The sequence below is a fragment of the Penicillium concentricum genome (genome assembly GCF_028827145.1).
Source record: "Penicillium concentricum strain IBT 3081 chromosome Unknown utg000002l_segment0_segment0, whole genome shotgun sequence".
NCBI lineage: Eukaryota > Fungi > Ascomycota > Eurotiomycetes > Eurotiales > Aspergillaceae > Penicillium > Penicillium concentricum.
In genome coordinates this window covers 5,090,327-5,117,874 of record NW_026622755.1, presented here as the reverse complement: position 1 = coordinate 5,117,874, position 27,548 = coordinate 5,090,327, and the positions used below count along the sequence as shown (strand labels likewise).

The following is a 27,548-nucleotide window of genomic DNA, read 5'->3' as shown; positions in this document are numbered from 1 at the left end:
TTATTCCCAGTCTCCAAGTCATCATTCGGTTTCTTCTACCCTATCTGCTCATTCCCAACGGAAATCGTGCAACCCAAGACTCCAACCAGCTCAATTGGGGTTCTAGTCGGAAAAGATCATGGAATACAATCAAGGATGGAATACAATATGAATGGAGGGGCTCAATGTCCGTTGTCACAACAGAGTTGAGCTTCAAGCATTGGATATGACAATGACTTCTGATAATATATTGAGATTAGCTGTGTTATAGTCAAATGAGCTCAAAGTGAGTAATCAATGAGGATTCCCGAGGTCAGAGCCTCTATATCTAGTCAGATGAGGAAGGAACGCTTTGTTTACGTTGCCTAAAATGGAAGGCACCTGTCCCCTAAGCTTCTCAAGTTCCCTTCTCTCTTTTCTCTTTCTTCCCTCTTTCTCCTTTCTTCGCCTTTTCCCACATTTCAAATTTCGACCCATCACTCGAAATGTTTAGCAGCAACGCTGACTCACTCGGCTCTTCGGAGGCTTGTTCATGGGTTAAATCTCCAAGATCTGCGGAAGACCCTCCTTTTGCAGTGATTTCCACGTTGCACACCGTGGGACAGCTTGTGCTTGGTTGGTTGCGCCACAAGCACAAGCTAGTACAAATACGCGCAGAGTAAGATTGATCCCCTTCCCCTACATTGAGAGTATTTAATACTGCTCAGACTCAGACCTATTAATACTAAGTAAATACTAATAGCCACTATAGGAAAGAGGCCAAGTGCACAGAGGCTGAAAGCCGAAGCAGGCAGCTTGAGCTACGGGCTATGGACGCCGAGCTTTCAGCCCTGGAGGCCCACTCACATGCTGAGCAACTTGCTCAGCAACTGAGAGAGGCCAAACAGCAGGCTGCAGAGTTTCAGCGGCGAGCTGTCGAGGCCGAGGAGCGCGCAGGTGACTGGAGGAATTCCGGATTTTCAAACCCAAGGGTTGAATCTCTGAATGGCCCACAATCTCCGGTGCAATCTGAAGGCTCCAGCTACTCCAGTAGTCCCAGCCCGAACGAAGCCCAAGTGTCTTTCGGAGATGGATGGGCTCACTTTCCCGACGGTCTCACAAAAAGGGCGTGACTTCGGAGTCTGGTATCCAGCATTCCAGTCTTCTCCATCCTTTTAGTCGTGACAAACGTCGCACCGTCAACTCTGATAAATCATAGGGTGTACGGCTCTCAGTCTACCCCTAACAGAGGGATGAGCTTCGTCTTTTCTTGCAGAAATGGCTGGCTTAGGCTTGGCCTGTTCCTGATGAATGACGAACTTGGTCTGTTCTTGAAGGAATGATTAGCTTCCGCTCGATCTATTCTTGAGAGAACGATCTGCGACAAGGGATTGTTTCAGCTCCGTCGCCTTTTCTTGCAGGAACGGCTGCCTTTGGCTTGTTTCTAACAGAATGGCCTTTTCTATTGCGTGTTTTTGTTGCTTCGTCTTTTCATATAAGAACGGCTGGCTTTAGCTCGGCCTGTTCTTGGAGGAATGGCTGGCTTCGGCTCAGCCTGTTCCCGATAGAATGGCCAAATTCGATTCAGTTGCTCTGTCTATTCTTGTAGGAATGACTGGCTTTGGGGTTGGCTTGGCCTTTTTTCTGATGAATTGACGAGCTTGGCCCATTCTTGAAGGAACGGCTTTGGGGCAGCTTATTCCTAATAGAATTCCCTAATACGATTGCGTATCTCGGTTGCTCTGTCTCTTCTTGTGGGAACAGCTGGCTTTGGGGTCAGCCTAGCCTGTTCTTGCTGGATTGACGAGTAATTTCCGGCCTTCATATGGCCGGGGTCTTCTAGGACTACTTGGGAGGGTCTGTCCTGGAAGATCCAACAGCTACGAGCTTGGACCTCTTACGTGGTGCTGTTGACTATTAGCCATCCGGTGAAGCCAACACAAGCTACCACCCCCTTTTCTGTCTTTTCGCTGTAAGCATGGAACCGGTCCATACATGGGTCTGTTGCTATCACTATCTCTCAACAGTGATGAGACGTTCTATTTTTGCGGACGATTTTTGTCGCTTTGCCTTTCATCCACCTCTACCTACGGCCGATTCGTTACTCCACACATATCAACAGGAAAGGGCGAAGAGCGAGTACACAAGATTCCGGGTTGAAGTACTGGGTCTGGGTCAATCTGAGGAGGCTGACGAAGAATATACGGAGTCTCGGGACCTGCAAAACATGTGTTACAATGCAGGTAAGATAATGCCTCTACAGGCCTCTTGATCCTCTTCAAAATTGTTGATCATCAACACCAGGAGCCACTGTCGATCCGATGTTTCAGCTTTCTCCCACCTTGCGGCCCTTGTATGACAACCTCTACAATGGAACAACTACGGCCCAGGCATGGTCAGACTGAAACACTCTACTCTCCATAAAGACCGGCTATATGATCTTCGCCTTGGGGATCCTGGTCTCACTATTTGCAAGTGGCGTCATCTTCGCCATTCTCTATAGGTGAAACAATCCCTTGCTATGCTCAACTTTCAATTGATAGGATGAAGTGGCCCAGATTAGCCCGTCCGTTGATGGAATCTTCTGCTGCTACTGTCCAATCGCTGTTTAATGAATTAGGGCTATGTCGGTCACCTGATATCTTTCAAGGAAGGATATACCACCTTCCAGATCATCGACACTGTGGAGCTTGAAGGCAAAAGAGAAAGAAGACATGGTTTGAGCGGAGCTGCTTATTGAGAGATACAGAGACAGGACCTCGGGAATGAAAGACCAATCCAGCTAGGCAAGGTCCTGTCCACCTTAGGTAGGAAGGCTGCCTTAACCCCCTCGCTGTTTATGGGTTTAAAACAAACCTGTATGACCAGAATAATCATGTTGCCGGTAGTGATCAGGTGTTATTGAAGTGCGGTCGAGCAGTTACCCAGGAATTATAGCACCCTTTGCAGATCGGCCATAATACAAAGATGTCTTTTTTTTGTATAGATTTGGAGTTGTAGCTATAAAAGAAGACACCAGAGTGCTATCTTAAATAAATAAAAATCCTCGTTTCAAAGGCGGCCAGCTGGATTCTGGCTTGAAGGCTACCTGGACAATGAAACGCGCATCAACCTAGGTAGCACTCTGGAGACCACCATGCCGGGCTATGAGTAAACAAAATCTGTTAGAGCTGCTCACCTCAACTACGATTCCCACAAAGACGGGATCAGCTGGGATCGCACGCCGCCAACCTTGGAAGGGCAGAGGCCGCCTGGGCCGACTATTCTTGTGTACATCTGCCTATAAATCATGAACTAAACCATCGTAATTTGTAATTTATATCTCAAGGTACATCATGGGATATCTCCTTAAACCTGAAGACCTTCCATCTTTTTGGTGGCATCATCGGTGGCCTTGGTAGCCTTCCCCTTGACCTTAGTGGACGTGCTGCCCTTGGGAAGTTCCTTGGTGTAAGGAAGGAACTCAGGAGCACCGGGAATGTATTTCCGCAGGACCTCGGGGACCTCGATACCCTAAAATATTATTAGTTACTGTCATAATCACCAATGAACATTCGCCACTTACATCTTCTTTCTGGTAGTTCTCAAGGATACAGCAGAGGGTACGCTCCGTGGCGCACAGGGTGGAGTTCAGCGCGTGGACGTAAGTCTTCTTGATATCGGTGGTCTTCTTCGCGCCGTAGCGGATCTCCAGAGCTCGGGACTGGTAGTCGGTACAGTTAGAGCAAGAGACGAGCTCCTTGTACTCCTGCTGGAATGGGAACCAGGCCTCCAGATCGTACTTCTTGGATGCCGCGTTGTTTAAGGCACCAGAGACAATGGCGACAATGTTGTAAGGGAGTTTTAGGGACTGGTAGAATTCTTCCGAAGTGCTGATCATGTCCTCAAATGCTTGCCATGAATCCTCGGGCTTTGTAAGAACGAACTGCTCGATCTGCATGGGGTTAGAACGTGAAAATCCAGGGCGTTTGGATCTATCCTAACCTTTTCGAATTGGTGAACACGGAAGATGCCCCAGGCATCTTTACCGTGAGATCCAGCCTCCTTGCGGTAGCATGTGCTGTAACCGGCGTACCTAATTATTTTGTTAGTAAAAAAAAACGATTTAATCCTAGGCGACAAGGAAGTCTTACTTGATGGGCAGGTCCTTGTCCTGGAGCCACTCGCTGTCGTGCAGGGCAGACAATGGTTGTTCGGAGGTAGCAATGAGGTACTTGTCGGTCGACTTATCCTCGCTCTCGGTAACCTTATACAACTCCTCGTCGAATTGCTCGAGCTGCGCAGTCTTCGCCATGAGATCCTTGAGCATGAATTGAGGGGGCTGGTTAGGGGTGTAGCCCTTGTTGAAGAGGAACTCTAGACCATAATTGACCAGAGCCAAGTTGAGGAAAAGACCGTATCCAGTCAAGCAGTATCCGCGGTGTCCAACAATCTTGACACCACGCTCTGGGTCATATCCATCGAGACGAGTCAACACTTCGTGGTGGGAGAGGCAGCCTGGCTTCTGCATTTCGGCGTTCTCGGGGGTCCATGTCTTGATGAGCTTGTTGTCGGCCTGTATTCAGAAATTCCCTTGTTAGTCTCGCGGCGCATTCAATCTCCACGCGACTTGAAGACCCATACCTCATCGTTGCTCACGGGCACGGATTCGTGGACGTAGTTTCCAATCGTGCGAATCTTTCGGTCGCGTTGAAGCTCCTTGGCGATAGCAGTTTCCTCAAGCTCCTTCTTCTTTGTCTCGAGTGCTACCTTTTGCGCGAGCTCCTCGGTTGCGTCTTCCTTGTTCTGTGAGAACGGATAAGCATCTCCGCATACCCTAGACTGGTGGTAAAATGCCTACCTTCTTCTTCATTCCAATTGCCTTCTGGACTCCATTGATCTGAGAGTTCATCTGTGTGACCTCATAACGAGCTATATCTGTCAGTAGGATTTCGCCAACCTCGAAAAGAAAGGATCCATACCGCGTCGTGCCTCTTCAAAGAGCGCGACAACTTCATCGACGGTCTCCTCCGGAGCAAATCGCTTCTGCTGGCTCTCCTTGATCTTCTTGAGATCACCACCACGCTCAGTGACAAAGTCGGCAAGGTCCAGCATATTGGCGATTGGAGTTCAAAGGTTCAGGGGAATCCAAGTGGTAGAGGGGTGACTCAAATTGTGGAGGGGTAAAAACGAGGAAAATCAAAGTGCGTGGATGCACGCACTTGGGTAGGTCGAGGGGCTGCATTACTTAATCGATAATGCGGTCCAACGCTCCCCAGGGTCTTTACTTCCAAATATGCTAGTTATGGCCACGGATATTCCTATAGATCAATCTAATTTAATACTTTGCAAAGTTATAGAAGCTCGTTTAAATTGAGATTCATTACTCTATGCATGGTACCGATCCATGTTCCCTAATCCGACCCTAAAACTCATTATTCATGCAATAACCCAAATGTTCCACCAGAAAGACACAATAGACGAAGGAAATAGAGCCAAAAGAAGAAGGCCCCCGAAAAAGAAGCCATCAAGTTGGTGTTATCAAATTGGCGTTGATGATCTCTAAGTCAATAATCGAGTCAGCAAACAAGACATCCGTAGATCTGAATTGAGTGGACATCGAAAGAGCAAGGTATAGTGTTGTCAGCTCCAATGAAAGAGATGTTTCATGTTTCTTGACTCAGAGATCCAGAGATCCAGAGATGGCTTCGCTTACCATCCCCGGGAGAGAAACACACGCGTTCCAGTAGTAAGCATCCGTATTACATCAAAGCGCACTTGTTGTTCCCAGTTGGTTGTGAGGGATTTTGAGACTTCTCAACCTCTCCTATCATGAGATCGAAGGCTTTCGAGACATTGAAGTCAAGGAAAGCGCTAGCCTCAGTAAAAGCGCAGTTGAGCTCCTCCGCTAATTGCCGTCCGTCATCGAGGGTGACTTGGCGGTGATCGGGCTTGAGATCACTCTTGTTTCCTACTATAACAAGTGGTACATCATCCGCTCCCTAGAGGAAAGATTAGATGCTGGTTTGTGTGTACTGGTCGTGGGAAGGGACTGACAAGGTGGTTCAGGATCTTGTCGCGAATCACCCGCACCATATCAAATGACTGGCGCGATGTCACTGAATAGACAATGATATATCCATGAATACCAATGAAATGCTTGGAGTTCAAGATACTATATTCGTCCTGTAGAATGGTCTCAGTAACCAATCGGCATCTCGTACGGAGATTACCTACCTGTCCCGCAGTGTCGACGATCTCAGTTGCATAGTCCTGCCCGTTGTGCTTGATAATCCGGCTGAATGTGTTCTCAATTGTAGGGTAATAGCTTTCCACAAAGTGGTGCTCGACAAAGCGAACCGTGAGGGATGATTTACCTATTGAAAGAGAAGTGTTAGTGCAATTACAATGATTTGTATTATGAGCCAGAGGATCTTACCCACGGAGCGACTGCCAACGATTGCGATCTTCCTCTGCTTAGGCGCGGAAGGCATCTTGTGCAGTGTGGTAAGACTCAGCTAAACCACCAATGTGAATAAGAGATAATGATAATACAGTCAGGTGGGCGGTATCTTCTGATTGATGAATTTGGATCAACGAAATATTCAGAGACAAAATGGGACCTGTTCAGAAATGAGGTCGTCGGGGGGTGGCAAATCCCTCGAAGCATGCGGAGCTCCAACTCCTCGTAACCTGCAAACAATGCAAACGGCGGTTTCTCCAACTCCGGGGCTGAGTGCTCTATAAAATAACTGTACGTTCTATGATTGACTGCTAATTCTTTATAAATTGTAAAACAGAAATTACTAAATATCACTTTTCTTAATAGAGGTCCGGTTCGGCCTGAGGTCATTATTTGTTGACTATCTTCATCAGTGGTGGACATCTGCCCAGGTGGATATGCATGTGGACCATTCTAGCGTAAATGGTTCAATTAAAAGCGACAAAGAAAAGGGGTATCAAAAGCTGCCAAAAGACCAAGAAATTCATGTCATCGAGTTTACAAAATTGCCGGTAGAAAAGAACAAGCGCGCGCTTAGCTGCCGTCGAGAGACACATATATGGCATGGGACGCTCATCATTGCTCTGCCAGTCGAATCCGAGTGATAAGTTCTTGTAATCTGGACAGGAATCCACTCGCCGGTTGTCCCTGGGTTGGAAAAGTGGAGATCTCTTGTTCGATCTTTTGATGGTATTGCAGGAATTCATCAACGGTAGATATCACCGTTGTCAATCCGTGGGGGGCGAGTGAGCTCTTGATTTTGGACCGAGTCTCGGGATCCAAGCTGAGTGTTAGTAAAAGGACAGCCAAATATCCCAGAGCAACATTGTGGTGTACTTCCAAGACCGAATGAGCCTGAGCAGATCCAGTTAGTTCAATGCGTCGGCACAAAGGGAAACCAAAATAGATCAAAAACTTACTGTGGAGATGGATTCGACGTGAGTCATGAATAAATGCAAGAGTTGATCAAGGAAAGGCCTTGAGGACCCGGCAGAGTGAAGAAAGATCGACCGTGATGCTTCACTCTGTTCAGTCAAATTGATAAGTGCGCCGAGCGCCAATATCACGCTGTCCAGAGAATTATTCGCTTGTCCAAGCGCATCTTCGGTCAAATCACCAAAGTTTGCAGAGACAATGTGGACCAGTCCCCCAACCATCTCCGGGTTTGCAAATCTATCACAGAGAAGGGGGTTGCTGTTGGTGATGTTTAAGATAAGTCGAATGTAGAGGGGTTGTATTTGGCTGACAGTGCCCGGCTCCAAACAGAGCAGACTATGCAGCTCAGAGAGCGGGTCTAGGATATCCCAATGCTCTTTTGTGAACGACTCAGCCAATGCAGTAGAAGCTTCCAGGATTGAAAAGCCCATGCACAGTATCTGGGAGCTCTCGGGGGATATTTTTTTCAACGAAACACAACGTTGACTTTCGGACACGAGCGCTTGGACCAACGGTTTCAGAAGAGACGTGGAAAGACTAGGGCTCTCGCCTTTGGTTTGCATTGTGGAAATCGTCGATTTCAGGCAATACAACGCCAAAGTACAGGTGGATAGTTTCGACAAAGCAGTATCAGGAAACAGCATAGCAGCTATTTGTGGAATGGTGTTCTGGAGTGTCTTTTGCAAGGGCGGAGAAAGTCTAGCTTGAGCTTTTACAGCCACTAGTATATCGTCTTGCATGCTCAATAAGGCAGGTGATGCATCGAGAAGCTTAGGCCATGCGGAAGTTGCAAGAACATAAGACATGTGTCCATCCGATGAGCCCAGTGCGTAGGCACAGAAAGCTAAAATAGTGGGGACCACCTGAAGGTCCATGGACAGGCAATCCACAAGTCTTTTGTCAAAATTGCATTCGACAAACCGCCGCTTGAGCCCCGTATCCAGAAGCTTGCCACACAGTTGAAGGAAGGCATTGCATTGACCCGTTAACGAGTTTTGCGGATCTTCAATATCCTCAAAGATGGATTCGACAGCGCCTCGATAACGAGCGTTTCCCCCAGCTTGTCTGAGTTCATGAATACTTCGTACAGATCCATCCTCATTGATATCCTCATTTGGTACAATTAAACGGGCAGTGGAAGTAGCTTCGTAATTCAATTGACGTTGAACGGATTGAGAGCGGTATTTCGGGCCAGAAGGAGCATTGTCTGTCGAAAGGTCCTCTGACGTAATCATGTCATCCAAAAAGGAACGCTGGCGTGCATAGGTGACCCGGGAGCCTCGTAAATGAGATGGGACTGAGGCCGGGGAGCCTTGAATGTGGTTTTCGGCAGGACTCTCATTCACAGCACTTGGCGAAGCTCGGTCGGGAGATATTGGATTCGGGGACGGCTGGCTACCAGAGGGGCTCTCTGTTGAAGTTTCAACCGCTGGGGAAGTTTCAATTGGGTTTTCGGTGATCCCGAGCGAGTCAATCAGTCTCTTTCGACCAGGGGTGATGTTCGCTTTAGTGGCATAGCCCTGGTTGATTTCCGGCGAGCTCTTTCGCACGGACTCTGCATCCTCCAAGCTCTCATCGGTTGACACTCTCATTTCACGATCGCGAGCAGATATCTTAGTCTGGCTCCGCACAGACCTCCCACCCTTTGTCGATCTCACGGAGCTTGTCTCCTGGTCGGCTTCTAGCTTTTTGGCCAATGGCCTCCGGACATCTGGCACCCTCTTCCCCATTTGTGGTGACCCATTGCGATCTCCATTCTCTGCGTCGCTTGGCTTCACCGATCTAGTCGCAAGAACGGCCTTGTTTCCATCCGGGCTATATCGCCTTCGCTTTCTCTGGACCATGGACATCTGCTCATCGTCTGAAGAAGGGAAGTCATAGACATTAGATTCTGTAGTGGGTTTGGGTTGCGCAAGACCTCGAGTCCTGGCCGTTTCCACCGATCCAGACGGTTTATCCCCATTCTTGTCGCGCTGTAACCCGGTGTAGTATGGCCGCGAGAGACGCGACGGCCTTGGCAAAGGCATTTCTTTGGTTGTTCTAGAGGCAGATGAGCGCACAGGTTTTTCGGTATTCGATGGAGGTTGACTCTTGGCCGCAGAGCCATAGGTTGCGAGTCGTCGATTCCGAGTGTATGAGTTGTCCATCTTCGAGTCAAGCGGGCAAGACTAGGTGTGCGCACGTGTTTGATAAATTAGACCGAGAAATCCGATTTCCCCAAGGGCAATCAAGGAGCAATTGGATTAATAGATTAAGTGAAACGTAGTTTCTTGAGCCATTTCCTTCGAGTTTCAATCTCACATGCTCAAATGATGTGGCGCAGTCATCAAAGAGCTAAGCAGTAAAATTACCTAGTGATTTCCTTTAAGAAGAGTAATGAGATAAACCCGGAGATCCGAGATGATAAGAGCGGAGGGGGGCGAGATGGGGCAGAATCACCCACTGCGGTATAGCTCTCTCTTCCCTTTTGTATAGAAAAAAAAAGAGATAAGAAAAACCCATATACTTCCCCGCTCTTGGCTTTTTAAAGGACCCTGATCCTTTTCTACCCCTCTCTGAATTCTTGTTTAAAAGGTACAGAACTACTCTATAGGGGGGGCAACTTCCGGTGATTCCCATATTCTAACGTCTCTTTTTTTTCTCTTCAGTCCCGACCCACTCTCTCACACACACACATATCTTTGGACCCAGCAAAATCATGGCTAGCAAAGAGACAGTTCCTTCTCCTGCGCAGGGCGTTGGTCCTCTGTACCGTGCCGATGGCGAGAAGCCCACTGCGACTGTCTCAAAGGAAGTCTCCTACGAGAATGTCCACGTGCTACCTCAAACACCCCAGTTGATTGCTCTCTTGACGTGAGGACCCATTTCTTGTATTTGAAGGTAACCCTAGACTCATATTTTGTACAAATAGGATGATCAGAGACAAGAGAACTAGCCGTGCCGATTTCATCTTCTATTCTAACCGCATCATTCGGTTGTTGGTGGAGGAAGGCTTGAACCACCTCCCCGTTGTTGAGCAGTCTATCACTACTCCCGTTGGACGGTCCTACCTTGGTGTCAAGTTTGAAGGAAAGATCTGTGGTGTGTCTATTATGCGCGCTGGCGAGGCCATGGAACAAGGATTGCGCGACTGCTGCCGATCTGTTCGCATTGGAAAAATTCTCATCCAGCGTGACGAGGAGACTTGCATGCCCAAACTGTTTTACGATAAGCTCCCTACTGACATTGCTGATCGCTGGGTCCTTCTTCTGGACCCTATGTTTGCAACTGGTGAGTTGAGATTATTCTGTAATGCCTCTAGCCAACCAGCTGATTTTCTTTTTTTTTTTTTACCAGGTGGTTCTGCCACTCTTGCTGTCGAGACACTGATCGAGAGAGGTGTTCCTGAGCACCGGATCCTCTTCCTCAACCTCATTGCTAGCCCGTCTGGTGTTGCTGAGTTTGCGGAGAGGTTCCCTAAGCTCCGGGTTGTGACCTCTTTCATTGATGAAGGATTGGATGAGAAGAAGTGAGAATATTGCACCGTGGATGTTGTGATTGCCATGCTGACTGATTGATAGGTATATTATCCCTGGCCTGGGAGATTTCGGCGACAGATATTACTCTATGTAAAAGTGCTGTTTCCACGTTGAAAGGAACATCGGTGGTTATAGGGTCACCTGGAAATTCTGAGAAATTCAGTATTCCAATATCCATCCATTGCTCGATCTGTTTCAGATGCCATAAGGCACTTCCACGTCGCCATACAAGTCGCCTATTCAGAGTTGACTTGATGGCCGGTAGTGGGGGTAGAGGTCTAGATGGTCTAGATAGGGTGAGACACTTGGGGTTTGGGATATATGATAAGCATATGCAACAAGAATATGCAGCAAGAATATCAAATACCATGTACATACAAGAATCTCACTCAATTATTGTTGATATGCCTTAATGCGCCGTTCGCCGTCATCCCATGATCAGTAGTCATCATAGTCATCGCCCTGCCCAGTCTCTTCTGGAATGCTCTTGCTGATCCCTCTTTGTCCCAACTGGCTCGGGTTCGGTGCGTCATATTGGTTGGCAGTATCCTTCGCAACTGCATCACATGCATCTACCCAATCCGAATATACATCCACGGGGGCAGAGAGATCTTCGAAAGATTTGTGTTAGAAGAGTTGGGACTGATAACTTGGGATGATTATCAAACTCACAATTGATACCAGTTTGGAACTTTTGGCCACAAACTTTGCACGATAGATCGCCTAGGCCAAGCTTCTTGTCTAACTTGACGACCACAGAGTTCTCATGGTTGCAAAATAGACAGGAAAACGTGGTAGCAAGAGGCTCCCTCTGTGTTATATGGTCAGTACTAGGTACAAAACCGGGCGACTTATGATTTACTTACCTTTCGGGGCCCTTGAGGCTTCGAGCTTGACTTCTTGCGCTTGCCCTGTAGAAATCAACATCTATCCACGGTCGGGATGATCGGGACAGTCGGGTAGGGGGAAAATAATGGCACATACCATACTTGTGTTAACCTGCGACACAGGATTTGAAATAGAAAAAGGGATGAGAGGAAAGGTGAAGCAATGAGTGTTGACTCGCGCGGAGAGCAGGAGTAGGCCCGCAGCCATGGATGCCAAGACGATGTTCCTAATTGGGAATCGGAACAATAAGCCTCCATATTCCGATATGTGATGTCAGTTAGTGACGATTCGCACAGCGATCTACATTGTACAATACTACACTATGATGTTGGAAGTCTAGATGTAATGTGAAACCTTGGAGTTCAATACCGATTGAGGAAAAAGGATTTTGGCAAATGGTACGGAGTATACCAATATGATACATAAGTATACAAATATACACATTAGCAGTGCATGAAATTTATAAGGAATAGTTTAGCGCCAATAGCGTAGGGCCTATATTGTAACGGCCAGCGATCTTTCTATGGATATAATACATGTAATCTGACAGACGCATTGGGGTGCTGACCTAATATGATGACATAATGATCATGTGCCCAGGTGGACCTTTTTTTAATGTTCGATCACATGATATTAGTGTATGACATAATCAGCTAGGGCCCGCGCACTCGCTTAGCCGAGTTTTCTGTGGGTTTTCAACCCTCCCAGTCGAGTGTCGAAACCCTCTGAGCGCGCGGTGCGATACCTTTGTCTGTCTTCCAACAACACACAGATACGACTCGCAATCATGGCTGTTGGAAAGTAAGCGCCCTATTCTTCATCCTTTTCCTGCTTTCCATTTATCGAATTACTTGCGCATCTACGACATCCATTGAATTCACGAACCGACGGCTAATCCTCATCGTTCAGGAACAAGCGTTTATCTAAGGGTAAGAAGGGTATCAAGAAGCGCACAGTCGACCCCTTCACTCGCAAGGACGAGTACTCCGTGAAGGTGTGTTCTATTCCTCTCACCAATATCCCCCTATGCACAATGCTAATCCTTCTCGCCAGGCTCCTTCCACCTTCCAGACCCGCGAGTATGCAACACCCGAATCGAACATGGCGAATTTAGAGTTGGATTGGCTAACGGAATTATCAGTGTCGGTAAGACTCTGGTCAACCGCACCAGCGGTCTGAAGAACGCCAACGACTCCCTCAAGGGCCGTGTCTTCGAGGTCTCCCTCGCCGACCTCCAGAACGATGAGGACCACGCCTTCCGCAAGGTCAAGCTCCGCGTCGATGAGATCCAGGGCAAGAACTGCCTGACCAACTTCCACGGTCTCGACTTCACCACCGACAAGCTCCGTTCTCTTGTCCGCAAGTGGCAGACTCTGATTGAGGCCAACATCACCGTGAAGACCACTGACGACTACCTCCTCCGCCTGTTCGCCATTGCCTTCACCAAGAGACGCCCCAACCAGATCAAGAAGACCACCTACGCCGCTTCCTCCCAGATCCGTGCCATCCGCAAGAAGATGGTCGAGATCATCCAGCGCGAGGCTTCCACCTGCACTCTGTCTCAGCTCACCCACAAGCTCATCCCCGAGGTTATTGGACGTGAGATCGAGAAGTCCACCCAGGGCATCTACCCCCTGCAGAATGTTCGTTTTTCTTCCCTGGAGATTTGCATATACGGGTTGCTAACACATATTTCTACAGGTTCACATTCGCAAGGTTAAGCTCCTGAAGTCCCCCAAGTTCGATCTCGGTGCTCTCCTTGCTCTGCACGGCGAGTCCGCGACTGATGACAAGGGCCAGAAGGTTGAGCGTGAGTTCAAGGAGACCGTTCTCGAGAATGTTTAAAGGTTATGTCAATGAAGTGGTGTCACGTACTGGTCAGCCGGGACAAATCATTGTCTTCTGGTCATAGGAAAAGAAAAAAGTTCAAACGTGTATGACAGATTCGAACTGGCGTGGAACTTTTAGCTACGCGTTACCAGTCTTAGACATGATCCCAAAAATTCAAGGGTAGTAGTTCATTCATGTTCAATATTCTTCCTGCTACCGTGTAGTAAGGTGCATTGTGTAGACCCACCTGCTTGTTCGAGGGCATAATGCTTGGTACAACTAGATGCCATTGTTACCTGCTTCGTCTGTACTTCATTCGCCCCCATAATACACCCCATAATACATATTCGGTTCATCTTCCGTGTGTCTAGTGCGAACTGTGGAGAGCGACAAGAGTCAGTTCCAGTTCCCCATCGGTCTAACGTTGGTCTTTCAAATGAAGGACCACCGTTGTAGTTCTATATGCTATGTTCCAAAGTTCTGATATAGATGCACTACATAACAGCATTGCCGTCTATCATTTGCGGTTGTTCGAAGTCTCAGGCCTTAAAATAAAATAAAACGCATTAAAGTGGATGTAATATTATAGATACTCATTGGTGGCCTTGTGATTGTGTATGTAAATACGTTTGATAGGACTAAGTTACTCCGCTAAAATTCCCCGCTAAACTCGAAGAAACTTAGTCCCGTTAAGGTGTTTCCTGGAGTTGAACGTCCCGAAATAGCTTTAGACATAACTATTATTGCGAAATGCAACTGCTTAAATACAAGAGTGTGTTTTTTTTCGTGCCAAGTATAAGTCAAGCAGATCATGTACTATCTGAGAATACCCCTCAAGCTTCGGCGTCCGGATGTTGAGCCCCTTCATTGGCCACGGTTTCTTTGACTTTGGAGGATTATTCAAGTGGTTTAAATCCCGAGATCATAAATATGGGTGGCCTACATATCTATGTTGGGGAGGAAATATTTGTGTGGTAGGATTCCTTCTGGGTTTGAGGCAAAACAGAGAGCTATTCTCCCGAGTTGAGTAAAAGGATAGGTGTAAAAAAGGACAGACTTTCATATCTCCATGTTTGAAATTAGTTTTCTCGTAGATTGGTGTGTGCTCGTTGACATCGAGGAAGCAAGGTCTTCATTCGGCGACAGCCGTGAATTATTTACGTAAATACTTTTTGCACGCCTAAAGAACTAGAGATAATATGACACTAGGAAAAAGAAAAAGGAGATAAATCCGAGATATTGAAAATATAATAGTCGTTTTACAGTGCTGGTGTAGCTCTACATATACGACGCATAGTAAAAGTGATATATAGATAATATATAATCGGGAAGTCCCAGCGGACGGAACCATCATAGATATGGAAAATGCGGACATAGGTTCTAGCAGGCCAAGCAACTGTTTATGCCTAGTCATATGTTTTTTTCATACTATTTACCGAATTGATATCCATGAATGCTAGCTACCCTCAAAATAGGAAGTATGGTTCCACAATTCCTCGGGGCAATTCCTCGAGTGTTGACAATTGGAGAGAACAAGAAATAGATGTCTCATCAAATACTACTATTCCTACTATTCCTACTATTCTTACTATTCTTACTATTATATATCAAGGTCCATATGTCGATCTTCCATAAAAGGAAATAAAGGTTGGAGTCCCCCCGCATTCTCTCTGGAAGGTATGAGGTCACGAGCCTACGCCCCCCTCTTAAATTGCATGTTCTTTGTTTTTCTCTTTCCCATCTCTTCAATTCATTATCTTCTATTCAATCTTCTATTCAATCTACATTGAAAGTAAGTACTCATCTCATATATGATATACTTCCATTCCTTGGCATCAATCTATATATGCCAATCCACTAGCCATCCTACTAACCCAAACCAACATCTAGTGACTCGTTCACACAAATCCAACGACCGTGAACACCAAGCCGAAGGCATGATGGGTACCCGTGACAATATACCACGCTACTTTGCAAAGTCGGGCCCAACTGACGCTGATCCTCGCAAGACAAAGAAAGACGGGGGTGGCAAAGGCAATTGGTAATCAATGCATCTCAGAACCATCTGTTTTCCATCTAGCTAATGCTTCCTATCATCATAGGGGCCGATCGGGTGACGAAATGCAGGACACTGACTACTCCTTTGCCAATGCTAGGCGTCGATCCAACAGTAGCACCCAGGGTCTAGCCGACTTCAATACCAAGTTCGAGGCCTTTGAACCAGAGCCTGTCTTTGAGGAAGAGGCTATGGATGACAAGGACATGGTTGTGAATGATAATGCCGTGACCAAGGTCGAGAGTGCCAGCAGCAGTGATAGCGTGGCTGACCATGAGGGAAGGAAGTATTAGGGAGTCTCGGCGATGGCTGTGGCGATTTGATAACTCCAACCTCTGGATACTAAGTAGGCCGGAACATGAACAAGGTAACCTCAAGGGTCATGGCTCGGTGACCCGGGGAACCGATATCTATTGTATGACAGTATGAGAAAACAACCTGAATCAACATAACATTCATATTTCATTGTAAGATCGAGGGTCTGTGATCAAATACAACGTAGCTTTAGGGTTTACTGAAGGCCTGAACGAATACATTGAAAGATCTCTTGAGATTTCATACATACAACATATTATGACCCATTGGCCACTGGATAACTGAGTAACAATATCGAAAACGCCATTTCAACCCCAACCCGCCTCAATTGTAGAGAAAATTCAATCGTTTGCTCCAGCAACTTCACCGTCAATCATAGGTCTATTTCGGGGGTGAGATGTGGACCTCTGCAGTTTCCCGGAGGTTTTGGAACCAGAAATCAAGTTTTCCGACCTCAATGCACTCGCGCAAAATATCATTTTCGGTCTTAAGATCGGATGCCACACGAGACTTTTGCTCTGGGCGGAACCGTGAGACAAGAATATCGGAATCGGAATCAGTCATCAGAGCCTCTGCCGGCGAGAGAGGTGTGTAGAGAGAGTGCAGACCAGCATTTCGAGGTTCTAGACATATTATGTTAGATCGATAGTCAAAAGTGTTGGGGGTTGGAACAAACTCACCTCCCAAGCATGCAGTTAGCGATCGGTAGAGCGCCGTGTCGGCGACCGAGTTGTGTGTATTGCCGTTGGCCCCCTCAGCAGCCTTGCCCCGAGCTACCCAATCATCTTTGATCAAGCACCGTCGCCAGATCAACCTCTGCAAAGCCATGAGGTAGGATGGGTCTCGCTGGCCATATCGTCCATAGTCAAGAGCCTGCAAGGCAAGATGGAACTCGCTTCGTACAAACTCGCTCTCTCCATCATCTGCGAGCTGAGCAGGACCCATCAAGGTCAAGATATCAATCAGGCCATCGGCACCGACAACCTGCCGGTCAATCAAGGTAGAGAGAGCATCGCTCAAGATTTCATGAAGCGATGGCCGATCTTCGAAGATATGATCTCCATAGTGACCGATCGCTAGTTCAACTTCTGCCTTTCGGTCAATAGCACCCTGCAGAATAGGCTCCATGTGCCCATAGAGGATGTCTTGGATCCCATCGACCTCAACGTAGTCATCAAGACGTTTCACATCCTCTTGCAAAGTAGAAGTCACAACGGGAGAATCCATTCGCTCCTGCGTCGCTAGTTTGCCTAGCTTGGCTAGCGAGATCTCTACCCGGTGGCTCCACAAGTCTTTCTCACCAAGCGCTAGATTCTCCAATGAGGCTGCGGCGGTGTCATAGTCGTCTTCGCCGGTGACATCGTTAATCCAGCTCAGGCGAGAATATGCGGGGTTACTTCGAAGGAATCGAGTGATGGCAGTTTGGTATTTTCGCATGGTAAACAGAATTCCTGGATAACCCATCGCGATTTGCCGGGAGAAGTATGCATCCGCCCATTGGTCACCGAATTTGTCGAAATACTTGGCGATCAATTGGTCGGCATCGATCTCAGTTTGATTGGAAACATCATTTGAGGGATCTGAACGCGAATGTTGATTTGCCTTTTGGTCTTGAAGCTCGATGATCAACTCGACCAACGCTCCCATGTCTCCGAAGCTTTCTGCCAGCTCGACCGCATCGGCAAGATGATCGATACCAGCCAGCTTGAAGAGTTGCCATTTGCGGTCTTCAACATGGGTCTGCTCAATCGCGACACTCTCATCCATTAATTTGGGATCTCCTTGGGCAGAAAGCCATCGAGTTCGTTCGCGATGCATTTGACCGATCACACGAAGGTGTCGATAGCTGTTCTTCGCAACTTGATTCAAAACATGTGTGTCAGGGGCATCTGCAGCCGATGCGGGTGTTTTCCACGACCGGCAACTATCCAGTTCTAAATCGAGTAAATGCCCTGCTTCAGAGTAACCAACAGCTCTTGATGTCCAGAACTCGGGAAGATCTTCATATCCATCGGAAAGCACACCATCCTCCAGGAAGTCCTCACGAAGACCATAAAGTACAACGTGCTCATCGCGATATCGGAAAGCAGTCTCCGTGACAGCCAGGAACAGTTCACTAGCTGCCAGGATCTTCTCTGACAACGCACGCGCAGGGTTGGAAGTGTTGCCCCGGCCAATCTTGATTGCGTTCTTGATCCATGGGATGATATGCTCCATGCGGTAAGAGTCTCTCAGGAACCATTGACGCACCGGATCGGTCTCTCCGTGTTGGGGGTTGATTGGGGTCTTGAATTTATCGTGCATGGATCCAATGACATGGCCGAGGAAAGGCTCCTCGTCTCCATTCTTGTTCTTGCAGGCCTCTTGAATCTTCCACATGGCTCTTTGTGCTGCAATTTTTTCCGCAGCCCACAGCAACTCCCACTTTGCCGGTCGACTCAAAGGATTGCCTTGGCGTGATAGCAATGAGGCAAGGTCATCCAGTGCCTTTGCTCTCAACCGGAGATTTTGCTCTAGTGAAATAGCAGTGGTGGGAATGAAGCGAGTCTCGGATTGAAGCAGCTCCCTGCAGATTTCCAAAGATGCTTGCTCCATTTCCGATGGAGGGAAGTTCAAGTCGCCTTCGCTGGATAGATTCAACGGATTCTTTGCCATGGTCCCAAAGAAAACCGCCTGCTCAAGCTTGTGCTTTGCTGTGACTTGAGGCTCGTCGACATCCTGTTCTGTTCCAGGGCGAGGAAGTGCCGTCACACGAATAACACCGAAATTCCGAAGCATGAGCACACATGCTGCGCAAGGCGTATCGTTCGATTGGTCCTCTGAGATGGAGCCCAGTATTTCGTGGTCGGTGCCAGAGCGCAAGTGGATGATGTCTTGGAAAGGTAGAGGCAACTTGTTGGAATCGAGAAGCAGTTGTGAGGATGGGCTCTCTTCGACACTTGTCAACGACAAGATAACAAGAGACTGGCCAATAAGGATGAACGCGGTTTCTTCTGGCTTCGGGACAAATATCTTGGGTTTCGAGGTTTCGAGGAGGGATGGAGAAATATGGCGAAGATCCACAGCATGCGTTGACATGACCCGAGATTCGTTTCCTGACAAGTGAACTTGAACCACGAATAGCTCCCTAGTTTCTAACCATTGAGGCGACCTGACAACCAGAAAGAGGCGCCAGGACCCATCGGAAAGTTGAACAGCATCGTCGGAATACTGCAGGGCAGAGAACGCAAAGTCCACGAATTTGAGCTCTGGATCATTTGTCGAGTTCGTGTGATTTTCAGGGAGAGCCGCCAGGATTTCATCCTTGAGATCGTATCGTTTTTTGAGGGTATTCCCGTGGTTCCAATGCGTGTCCCATATCTCAACCAGTCCGGTCGAAGTTGCAATAATGACATCTCGCTGGCCACGTTGGTGGGAACCACCGGCCCGAACGGCAGTGACCTCTTTTCTCCAGGACCCGCCTGCGAATACGCTCTTGATGCCCCCGAAAATTCCACCGCCTCCAGTCCCTGCAGTGCTTCTGAGGAAATTCACGAGCACCGAAGGCTTTCCCTGGGGGTCCCTCAGGGTGATGTGTGCCACTCGCCCGGACGAGAATGTAGCGATGATTCCTGAAGGCTCCGCATTGAGTATTTCCGTGGCATACTCACCGGAAAGCATGCCAGGGGTGGATCCTTGGATGCCATTCTGCTTTTGTCGGGATAAACCCAGCGACGCGGCGCTGGACACAGTCTCCCAGTAAATGACTTTTCCTGTAGATGGGATGATCACCAAGAGCCCGGGGTGGTCTCCTGTAGCCGTGGATAATAGAACTCCGAGTGGGACGGCGCCTTTGGGATCTCTGCAAGACTCCGGAATCGATACCGTGAACGTCTCCGACGGAGATGGGGACGAAGCAGGCGCAGAATAGGGCCACACGATGGCATGCGAGCGAGTCAAAGCTAGTGCGTGAGCATGACCTGGTCCGAAAAAGCACTTGAGCGGTTCTGCGTTCAAAGGGTGAGTGTCAACAAACCGCAACCCAACGTGAGGAAAAGCTATGTGATTTTAGGTACCTGATTGTAAGCCACGAATTTGATCTGGCAAAGAGGGCAGTTGCTCAACGGTGTAAAAATCGGTGCTTGACTTTGAACCCAGCAAGTTAGCACTTTGGACTTGGGGGTTTGAAGAAACGCGCAAGAATATGCGAGTAACCCACCAGAACGATTGTCCCCTCATTATTGTTTACAGATCCATCGCCTTGTTTTACAACACGGGTTGATAGATGCGACTCGGCGTTGATCTGATCCGTAGGGGTAAGGTCACCATTTGGCGCAGTGGGGGTTGCTAATTTTGCGAGCTCACGCCCAAGGTTGGTATCGGAAGGGGATTCGTCTGGGCGTCGCAGGACGGAGCGCTGTCTCTTGGCCTTCGGTGGGTTGACAGAGTCATCTGAGCTTGTTCGCTGGCGTCGACGAGTATTGCGACCACCGGCTTTAGGGACGAACATTTTCAATATGTACGCAACCTGTAGTCGCGAACACGCTAGCCGGCGAAAGCTTCGAAGATCGTTGACCCTTGGGGTCCGGTTCACCCTTTAAGGTTGATGTAGGGTTGGAGGGGAGAGAATGAAAAAAGATAAAGGGAGAAGAAAGCTCTCCTAAGAAGATGCGTTTGAATTGGAGCACGGTGATAGCAGCCGATAGTGTTGGTCAATAACAATCGAGGATGTTTGTCCGAAGGCGGTGAGACAGTACCCTATTGTACAGGTTGGTACAATGCATGTATAAGTTACATGTAGTACTACAATTTGTACATTATGATTTGTATTATATACGTGTGTACCTTGTAGAAAGTATTTACGATCCAAATATCTTCTAGAATTACATCTCGTAAACAAAAAGAAATTTTAATTGACTTCAAAGTAATATTTTATATGAATCGAGCCTACTCTGCTTATTGAGATGTGGGGCTCTGTATACTTGGGCAATCATCGGTATTAAGGAAATACCAATAGCATACAATAGTACACCAATCTCAATTAGGTATTTAGCTATATTGTATGAGGTACAAGTACGTAGTTAAACAGGTGCATATTGGTTCTCGGAATATGGGTAGAGTCGGTATGGCATATAAGGACCATCTTAAGCTATAATTGTAGGTCTAGTTTAGTCTAGTAGTACTCCGTACACAGTTGATGATTATAGGTGGAAATCTTTGCATAGCCGATTACCCCGAAAAAAGGAGCTCACGTGAATCCCACATCTAACCCCACGCGGAGTCCACTGCTCCCTTCATAAACATCAGCATGGACTAAAGAACAACACTCCCTCGCTCCATGGGATAGCGTATCTCACCCTGACGACTACGAAATAGCAACCATGCTCATATGCTGTATTGATACGGTCAAGATCAAGGCCCCCAAGGGTTGCTTAGGGCTGCAACTATAGAGATGATGCTCTCACGCTTGCATCCCAGAGGTCACCTCCGACTAAGATCCATTGCGCATGCCGCGCAAGTTTTGGCTACGCCTTCAAGACCAACAAACATTAATGTGCTGCCCTTAAGACGAGACCTGCACACTGCCCTCTTTTTCCCGGGTTCGTACCGCCCCAACCCCCTTTTACCTCTGAGGCTCAAATGACCGCTAATACACAACAGGACATGGAGTCCAAAGGGTTGGCATGGCCAACACCTGGATAGAAAGTTTCCCCCATACCGCGGCTAAGGTTTTGGACGAGATGGATAGCACCCTCGGGTTCAAACTGTCCAGTATTATATCCGATGGCCCCAACTCGAAGCTCAACAAAACGGAAAATGCACAGCCTGCAGTTATGGCAATCTCAGTCCTGATACTTCGTATTCTGGAGCAGGAGTTCGGATTCGACACTAAATCTCGGGTCGATGTTACGCTTGGACATAGCCTCGGGGAGTTCTCCGCTTTGGTTGCCGGTGGCTATCTCGAATTCGGGGACGCTTTACAATTAGTTCGTGGTCGGGCTGAAATGATGGCCCAGTGTACGCGCCAGTTGACCGAGCAATCAGGTGAAACATATGGCATGGTTGCACTTCTCTGTGAACCCGAGCACCTGGAAGGTCTGCTTCGAACGGTTCAGGAATTCATTGGCCTCGAGTCGCCGGGTATTGAAATCGACAGGGATAACCGGATCCCATCAATTCAACAAGTGGTGGTCGCAAACATCAACTCGAAAAATCAAATCGTGCTAAGTGGTAGTCTTGACCGAATCAAAATCCTTCTGGTCCAAATGCGCCAATTTGGAGGTCACGACCCACGGGCTGTCAGGCTGAAAAGTGACAGCCCATTTCATAGCCCTGCTATGGCGCTAGCTGCGGATTATATGAGGGATGCTATCGAGAAAATCAACATCACATTTCCGGCATCAGTCCCATGCATATCAAATGTTTCCGCCTTGCCCTTTCAGTCCAAGGAAGACATCAAAGATCGACTTTCAAGACAGTGCACTGATACAGTGAGATGGTGGGATAGCATTCGCTATCTTCATCAGGAGCGAGGCGTGAGGCGTTGGATCGGAATTGGACCAGGAAAGGTCGGCAGGAACTTGGTTGGCAAAGAGGTTGGGAGAGTTGACACCAAAGGTGGTGGCGTGTGGGCTGTTTGCAATCCTCGTGAAATGTCAGAGATCATGGTTGCCCTGGAGCAGACTGAAGTCCAAACTGAAGACTAGGTCCACGGGTACCAACCCAATCTAGCATGGTGACAAAATGATCATCTTTTTGCTGTCTGTTCTATTATATTCAGAATCCCTATGACTTATATACCATTTGAAGTGGAAGTCCATAGTAACTTATTGGCCCAAGAAATAATATAGCTATTTCCCGAACAGTTTGCTGAGATTGTTGCTGTCTAATGCGAATATAAGTTGGGGAAACTGGTTGACTTGGGTATTATCTGTATCCTTAATTCTGTCATCACCACTTCCCCTACAGAGAAGTACCTGGAGCCCACGAATCCCCAATACGTTTCACATCCGCGACGAACTTTAGGTTAGAGATTGGCTGGCAAGCGGACAAAGAAGAAGCCGTATTCCCAGGAATCGGTACGTGGTCATCGGGGGAATAGAATGGATTCTGCAAAAGCTGAATATACGCACTCTGTAATGCGCGGAATGCCTGTATTCAAGGATTAGAGGAGAGGCTCTTTTCAGGAGATAAAATATTCGCCGCGCATAGAGGAAGAACGTACCGGCTTAACGTCAGAATCTCTGAGGCCATTGATCGCAGCGCCTGCTTGCTTTCCAGCGCTGGTCTCTTCCTGGCCGAATAAATCCACAATTATCAATAGTTTTACTCCCGTGGTTGTCAACCATCCATAGGCCGCAAGCCGTTCGTCAATTGCATGTAACAGGCCTAGGTCCTGATCAATGGATGTTTGTTTGCAGCGGATATCGAAAATGTCGAGGCAGGAGTTCAGTAAGAAGGAGAATTCGATAGTGGAATCTGAATATGGGGGAAAGAGGGAAATGTGAAGAGGGTTATCCTGCAATCGTCTTAGTATGGGCAATTCCAGAGGGACAAGTTGGCCGAGTGATACATACTGCCTTCCCAATCACGCCAATACAGGCAATTTTGGGGCCCGACATTTCTAAGATAGCTCTTGAAGTGACAATGTATCCGGACTGGGCGCAATCACTTGGGCTCTTGGAGTTTAGGGACTGATTCCCTTGTCTCGACACTGTGATCGGGTGAAAGTTCTAATCTGGGTAGGTATTATCTCTCCATATCATGTCCACAATGCTCTGAAATCGAGCAGCCCTTTCAAAGGACAGGTACTTTGCAATCAAAGCGTAGACAGTAGTGGAGTGGTCGTCTCCAATCCCCCGCGGCCTAACGTATGGAGCAGACGCGTTCAGGCATCGAGGCAGCAAAAGGAGCTCAGAGCCAATGACCACACAGGCAATTGGATTTACGAGCATCTCACCGCTTTTACCATACTACGTTCTGTGACCGAAAAATACAGCCGCTGAACCAATGAAATGGGAGATAATAGCTTACATCATCTCTCCCAAACCGCCGGTATACATCATCTTCTTCCACTCTGGAATCGGAACCTTTTTGGGGTTCTCCTTGTCTTGCAGTTACCCGGAGCCCGCCACCTCTGCCCTCTTGTGATTCCATATTACATATCGCCACCGGCCGAGGCAATCACCTTGTCTCTTTAACCTCCGGGATCACGACCTTTTATTCTAGTTGTCCCTCTCCACCGGAGAGACTTTTCTCAAGATGTTTCCGATGGCGAGGCCCGCCATCTCTGGCGCTCTGTCCGGTAGGGATCTTCTTCACCTCGATGACGACGTCAATTCACTAACAAAAAACAGCTGCGCGACCCCGTTTCGTTGCCTCTCTTCCCCGTGCCCAGCCCTTGGCTGCCCTCTCGACTTCGTCAATCAAATCAGCGACAGCGGTCGAGCGTCAACCTTCAGCAGGCGCCCAGCAATTGACCGCGTCCGGCAAGGCTCGCCGAGAGGTGCCTTTGCCTAGTCAGGAGAAGAAGGAGGGTGCTATGCAATATGCCTTGTTCGTTTGCCCTCTGTGGTTTCCATCTTGTATGCGCCTTGAACTTCCGCTGACCTTATATTACTCAGGACCACCCTCGATCAGGTTGCCAATTGGGCTCGTCAAAGCTCCTTGTGGCCCATGACCTTCGGTCTTGCATGCTGCGCCGTAGAGATGATGCACCTTTCTACCCCCCGTTACGATCAGGATCGTCTTGGAATCATTTTCCGTGCTTCTCCGCGTCAGTCCGATGTTATGATTGTGGCCGGTACATTGACGAACAAGATGGCCCCTGCTCTCCGCCAGGTTTATGATCAAATGCCCGACCCCCGGTGGGTTATCAGCATGGGCAGTTGTGCCAACGGTGGTGGCTACTACCACTACAGTTACTCGGTCGTGCGCGGTTGTGACCGGGTTGTGCCGGTCGATATCTACGTGCCTGGATGTAAGCTTTTCCTTTTCCTTCACGCTTGTGCTATTGCAATTGCAATTGACTAACAAAAACCAAGGCCCACCCACTTCCGAGGCATTGATGTACGGTATCTTCCAGCTGCAGAAGAAGATGAGACACACCAGAATCACACGCATGTGGTACCGCCGTTAATCTCTAAAACCAATGATATGGTGGACTGTTTTTTTGCCTCTGTGGCCATAGTGCATGGTAAACTTAAGTGGTTCAACCTGACCCGCCGTGGAGTTTTTATGTGTCTTTTTTACTTTGTATATCAATATCAAGCTTCAGGGTCTGATATTTTGTTTTTACTCTCACTTTGATTGGTCTGTTCCCTTTTTTTTTGCCTGTCAGAATATCCATTCAAAAGAATTCAAATAAATGTCTCATATACTGGCTTTCAATAAACCCACATATGTCGCTCTATATATCGAATTTAGGTGGCTCGAGAGTATTCTACCTTCCAATAAAACCTCACCTTTACTATAGGATGATCTATCCGGCAAGACTTCGACATCAGAGCTTTCCGGTATATGCTTTAAATTGATTAGTTTTTGATAAACCTGAACAAAAAATTCCTAATGAATCTTCATCTATTCTTGGTCTTGGTCTTCTTGTATCTTGTCGCATGACACACTAACAAGTACTTAGCAAAGAAATCTTCGGCAAAGTCATCGAACACTTCATAGTCAGCACCAAGTTGATAAGCTGCTGCAATTCCAGAGATACATGCAATCTCGTGCATATTCTGTACAAAATGTGAGCCTCGTAGATGATGACATGGACGAACAACTCACCACCATAGTCCAACTTCCAGCGTACAATGTTCGGTTGGTGCCATTAATGAACATCATTCCCGGAACAACTCGAAGATAGTGTTGCCACCGATGACCAAACTGGTGCCACCATTTGCGACTAGGTATTGTCAAAAATATGTCTTGTATAGTGATTCAGTTGAACGTACGATATAATTTTTGATGGATCAATGTCGTTCCATGTCCAGAGATCCTTTTCTTGGTCATTCTAACAAAATGAGTATCAGCCAAAGCCCGTTGTGCTTTTGCAGAGGTATTGACATACCAAGAAGATTGTCTGAAACACTTGCTGGTCTTGCGGTAGTGGCGGCTTGTTCTCGCCTAAGTTTTCACGAAATTGGTGTTGGTAGTGGCTGCAGTTAAAGCCCATTTCTATCTTGCCGGGGTCAGATGCGTAGGAGCGTGTGAAGTACATCGGGTGGAATCCTAGCCAGCCATCCTTTTGGTTCACGGGCTGCTGCTCAGCGAATGCTATTTGCTCTTTTCGTGTTTCAGAAGATGGTTCCGCTGATAGCTCTGGATCATATTGCATCTCAAAGATTTTCTGGAAGTATGCTGAGTCCGAATGGGTTATGGTGATGTCGTTGTAGAACTTGACGCCACCCAAAACATATTTCTCACGCCATGTAGCGTGGTGGTCCAGTAACCTCTTCGCTTCATCTGCAGGGCAACACATGACTAACTCGTCGAACTTTTCGATTAATGGATTCCCTTTTGCTTGACCATCATCATGATCTTGCAGTTGCAGCACGACTCCTTTCTTCCCGCGCTCTATGATGCTTGGGCGACAGTTAAGCCGAATTTGAACGCCCTTCTCGCGCAGATCTGACGTCCAGTCACGATAAAAGTTGCTTAAGTTTGGGAATGTGTACATGGTAGGAAGATTGGGCAAGAGTGTGTCAGGATCATACTCCCAGAGCTTCATCTGGGGGTCATTGAAGAGACGTTCCAGCAGAACACTCGACACATTAGGAGTTTGATTCCCCGTGCCCAAGAACAAAGCCAGCAGAGGCAAGATCATCTTGTTGCTGAAGTCACTGCTAAAGCGGAATAGTCGTAGAATTATCTTGACTGGCATGATTCCCAGAATGGGCATCAAGTATTTGATGCAAGATAGAACCCGCGAAAGTTTCTTGATCTCTGATGAATGTTCGTCGACTAGATGACTAGGAAAGACATTGGTCCAAAAGTCTTTGCCCTTTCCAAAGGCCACTTGAAGCTTCACCGGCTGAGGCTCATAGCCATAACGACGAAAGAATTGAAATGTATGCCGGAAAATCTGCGAACCCCCTTGAACGCCATCATTCAACCAACTGGCGCCATGTGTCGATTCATCTATATCAATAGAAGTTGCTTGACCACCGGTGTAGCCTTCTGTGTCGATAAGAGTAACTGCAAATTCCGGATGTTTAGCTAGAGTAGAAGCGCATGACATGCCGGCAGCACCCGCGCCGATAATGGCGACTCTCTTTTTTGGGCCATTTATGAGGTGCTCAACGCGATGTAAAGGGGATAATTTCAAGGACATGGTCACAAATTCACCCCTTGGAATGTGTTCACTACAGTGATGTCAGATATAGATATGTCTGATCCAACGATGGGCCAATCATAGGGGAGGATTTCCCGATCGGAAGCCCTGGAGAGAAACCAATCTCAGAGTTTCATATTCTGCAAACTGTGTTGAGCTATTTCTAGTTGTGACTTTTGTGTGTTCACCCTAAAGCCCTTCGGTAGTGGCGCTGGCAAATTTTTACCAGACGCAGCTCATCAATTCCACGGCATGGAT

General features: G+C 47.7%; 13 protein-coding genes across 13 annotated transcripts; 6 read left to right on the top strand and 7 right to left on the bottom strand.

The window, feature by feature from the left end:
• Positions 1 to 464: 464 nt before the first annotated feature.
• Positions 465 to 1,091, top strand: N7517_005593 (uncharacterized protein; the record flags this gene model as incomplete). Its single annotated transcript, XM_056723323.1, has 2 exons — positions 465 to 637; positions 731 to 1,091. 2 exons carry the CDS (start codon positions 465 to 467, stop codon positions 1,089 to 1,091), a joined length of 534 nt encoding a protein of 177 aa, XP_056579573.1.
• A 2,215-nt stretch (positions 1,092 to 3,306) lies between these two features.
• On the bottom strand, positions 3,307 to 5,052 carry N7517_005592 (serine--tRNA ligase SES1; the record flags this gene model as incomplete). Its single annotated transcript, XM_056723322.1, has 7 exons — positions 3,307 to 3,471; positions 3,524 to 3,892; positions 3,943 to 4,033; positions 4,092 to 4,513; positions 4,582 to 4,743; positions 4,799 to 4,869; positions 4,920 to 5,052. 7 exons carry the CDS (start codon positions 5,050 to 5,052, stop codon positions 3,307 to 3,309), a joined length of 1,413 nt encoding a protein of 470 aa, XP_056579572.1.
• A 647-nt stretch (positions 5,053 to 5,699) lies between these two features.
• rhbA (Rheb family small GTPase rhbA) lies at positions 5,700 to 6,431 on the bottom strand (the record flags this gene model as incomplete). Its single annotated transcript, XM_056723321.1, has 4 exons — positions 5,700 to 5,939; positions 5,995 to 6,123; positions 6,175 to 6,314; positions 6,377 to 6,431. The coding sequence occupies 4 exons, from the start codon at positions 6,429 to 6,431 to the stop codon at positions 5,700 to 5,702; spliced, it is 564 nt and encodes a 187-aa protein (XP_056579571.1).
• A 584-nt stretch (positions 6,432 to 7,015) lies between these two features.
• Positions 7,016 to 9,522, bottom strand: N7517_005590 (WAPL family protein; the record flags this gene model as incomplete). The annotated part of the gene is made up of 2 exons (XM_056723320.1): positions 7,016 to 7,294; positions 7,360 to 9,522. The coding sequence occupies 2 exons, from the start codon at positions 9,520 to 9,522 to the stop codon at positions 7,016 to 7,018; spliced, it is 2,442 nt and encodes an 813-aa protein (XP_056579570.1).
• Positions 9,523 to 10,073: 551 nt separating this feature from the next.
• Positions 10,074 to 10,987, top strand: N7517_005589 (uracil phosphoribosyltransferase; the record flags this gene model as incomplete). The annotated part of the gene is made up of 4 exons (XM_056723319.1): positions 10,074 to 10,228; positions 10,287 to 10,645; positions 10,712 to 10,883; positions 10,936 to 10,987. The coding sequence occupies 4 exons, from the start codon at positions 10,074 to 10,076 to the stop codon at positions 10,985 to 10,987; spliced, it is 738 nt and encodes a 245-aa protein (XP_056579569.1).
• Positions 10,988 to 11,331: 344 nt separating this feature from the next.
• N7517_005588 (transcription elongation factor 1 family protein) lies at positions 11,332 to 11,988 on the bottom strand (the record flags this gene model as incomplete). The annotated part of the gene is made up of 4 exons (XM_056723318.1): positions 11,332 to 11,504; positions 11,566 to 11,704; positions 11,760 to 11,804; positions 11,878 to 11,988. The coding sequence occupies 4 exons, from the start codon at positions 11,986 to 11,988 to the stop codon at positions 11,332 to 11,334; spliced, it is 468 nt and encodes a 155-aa protein (XP_056579568.1).
• Positions 11,989 to 12,488: 500 nt separating this feature from the next.
• rps1 (40S ribosomal protein eS1) lies at positions 12,489 to 13,760 on the top strand. The gene is made up of 5 exons (XM_056723317.1): positions 12,489 to 12,582; positions 12,691 to 12,775; positions 12,835 to 12,860; positions 12,923 to 13,424; positions 13,483 to 13,760. Exons 1-5 carry the CDS (start codon positions 12,569 to 12,571, stop codon positions 13,624 to 13,626), a joined length of 771 nt encoding a protein of 256 aa, XP_056579567.1. The 5' UTR covers positions 12,489 to 12,568; the 3' UTR covers positions 13,627 to 13,760.
• A 1,788-nt stretch (positions 13,761 to 15,548) lies between these two features.
• Positions 15,549 to 15,960, top strand: N7517_005586 (uncharacterized protein; the record flags this gene model as incomplete). Its single annotated transcript, XM_056723316.1, has 2 exons — positions 15,549 to 15,652; positions 15,714 to 15,960. The coding sequence occupies 2 exons, from the start codon at positions 15,549 to 15,551 to the stop codon at positions 15,958 to 15,960; spliced, it is 351 nt and encodes a 116-aa protein (XP_056579566.1).
• Positions 15,961 to 16,363: 403 nt separating this feature from the next.
• On the bottom strand, positions 16,364 to 20,471 carry N7517_005585 (putative nuclear pore complex subunit Nup133; the record flags this gene model as incomplete). Its single annotated transcript, XM_056723315.1, has 4 exons — positions 16,364 to 16,605; positions 16,663 to 19,968; positions 20,038 to 20,107; positions 20,181 to 20,471. 4 exons carry the CDS (start codon positions 20,469 to 20,471, stop codon positions 16,364 to 16,366), a joined length of 3,909 nt encoding a protein of 1,302 aa, XP_056579565.1.
• A 1,174-nt stretch (positions 20,472 to 21,645) lies between these two features.
• Positions 21,646 to 22,668, top strand: N7517_005584 (ACP S-malonyltransferase; the record flags this gene model as incomplete). Its single annotated transcript, XM_056723314.1, has 1 exon — positions 21,646 to 22,668. One exon carries the CDS (start codon positions 21,646 to 21,648, stop codon positions 22,666 to 22,668), a length of 1,023 nt encoding a protein of 340 aa, XP_056579564.1.
• Positions 22,669 to 22,924: 256 nt separating this feature from the next.
• N7517_005583 (uncharacterized protein) lies at positions 22,925 to 23,583 on the bottom strand (the record flags this gene model as incomplete). The annotated part of the gene is made up of 3 exons (XM_056723313.1): positions 22,925 to 23,113; positions 23,187 to 23,480; positions 23,539 to 23,583. 3 exons carry the CDS (start codon positions 23,581 to 23,583, stop codon positions 22,925 to 22,927), a joined length of 528 nt encoding a protein of 175 aa, XP_056579563.1.
• Positions 23,584 to 24,223: 640 nt separating this feature from the next.
• N7517_005582 (NuoB/complex I 20 kDa subunit family protein) lies at positions 24,224 to 25,100 on the top strand (the record flags this gene model as incomplete). Its single annotated transcript, XM_056723312.1, has 4 exons — positions 24,224 to 24,266; positions 24,319 to 24,517; positions 24,586 to 24,941; positions 25,006 to 25,100. 4 exons carry the CDS (start codon positions 24,224 to 24,226, stop codon positions 25,098 to 25,100), a joined length of 693 nt encoding a protein of 230 aa, XP_056579562.1.
• Positions 25,101 to 25,536: 436 nt separating this feature from the next.
• N7517_005581 (putative flavin-containing amine oxidasedehydrogenase) lies at positions 25,537 to 27,290 on the bottom strand (the record flags this gene model as incomplete). The annotated part of the gene is made up of 4 exons (XM_056723311.1): positions 25,537 to 25,695; positions 25,745 to 25,862; positions 25,912 to 25,970; positions 26,028 to 27,290. The coding sequence occupies 4 exons, from the start codon at positions 27,288 to 27,290 to the stop codon at positions 25,537 to 25,539; spliced, it is 1,599 nt and encodes a 532-aa protein (XP_056579561.1).
• Positions 27,291 to 27,548: the final 258 nt, after the last annotated feature.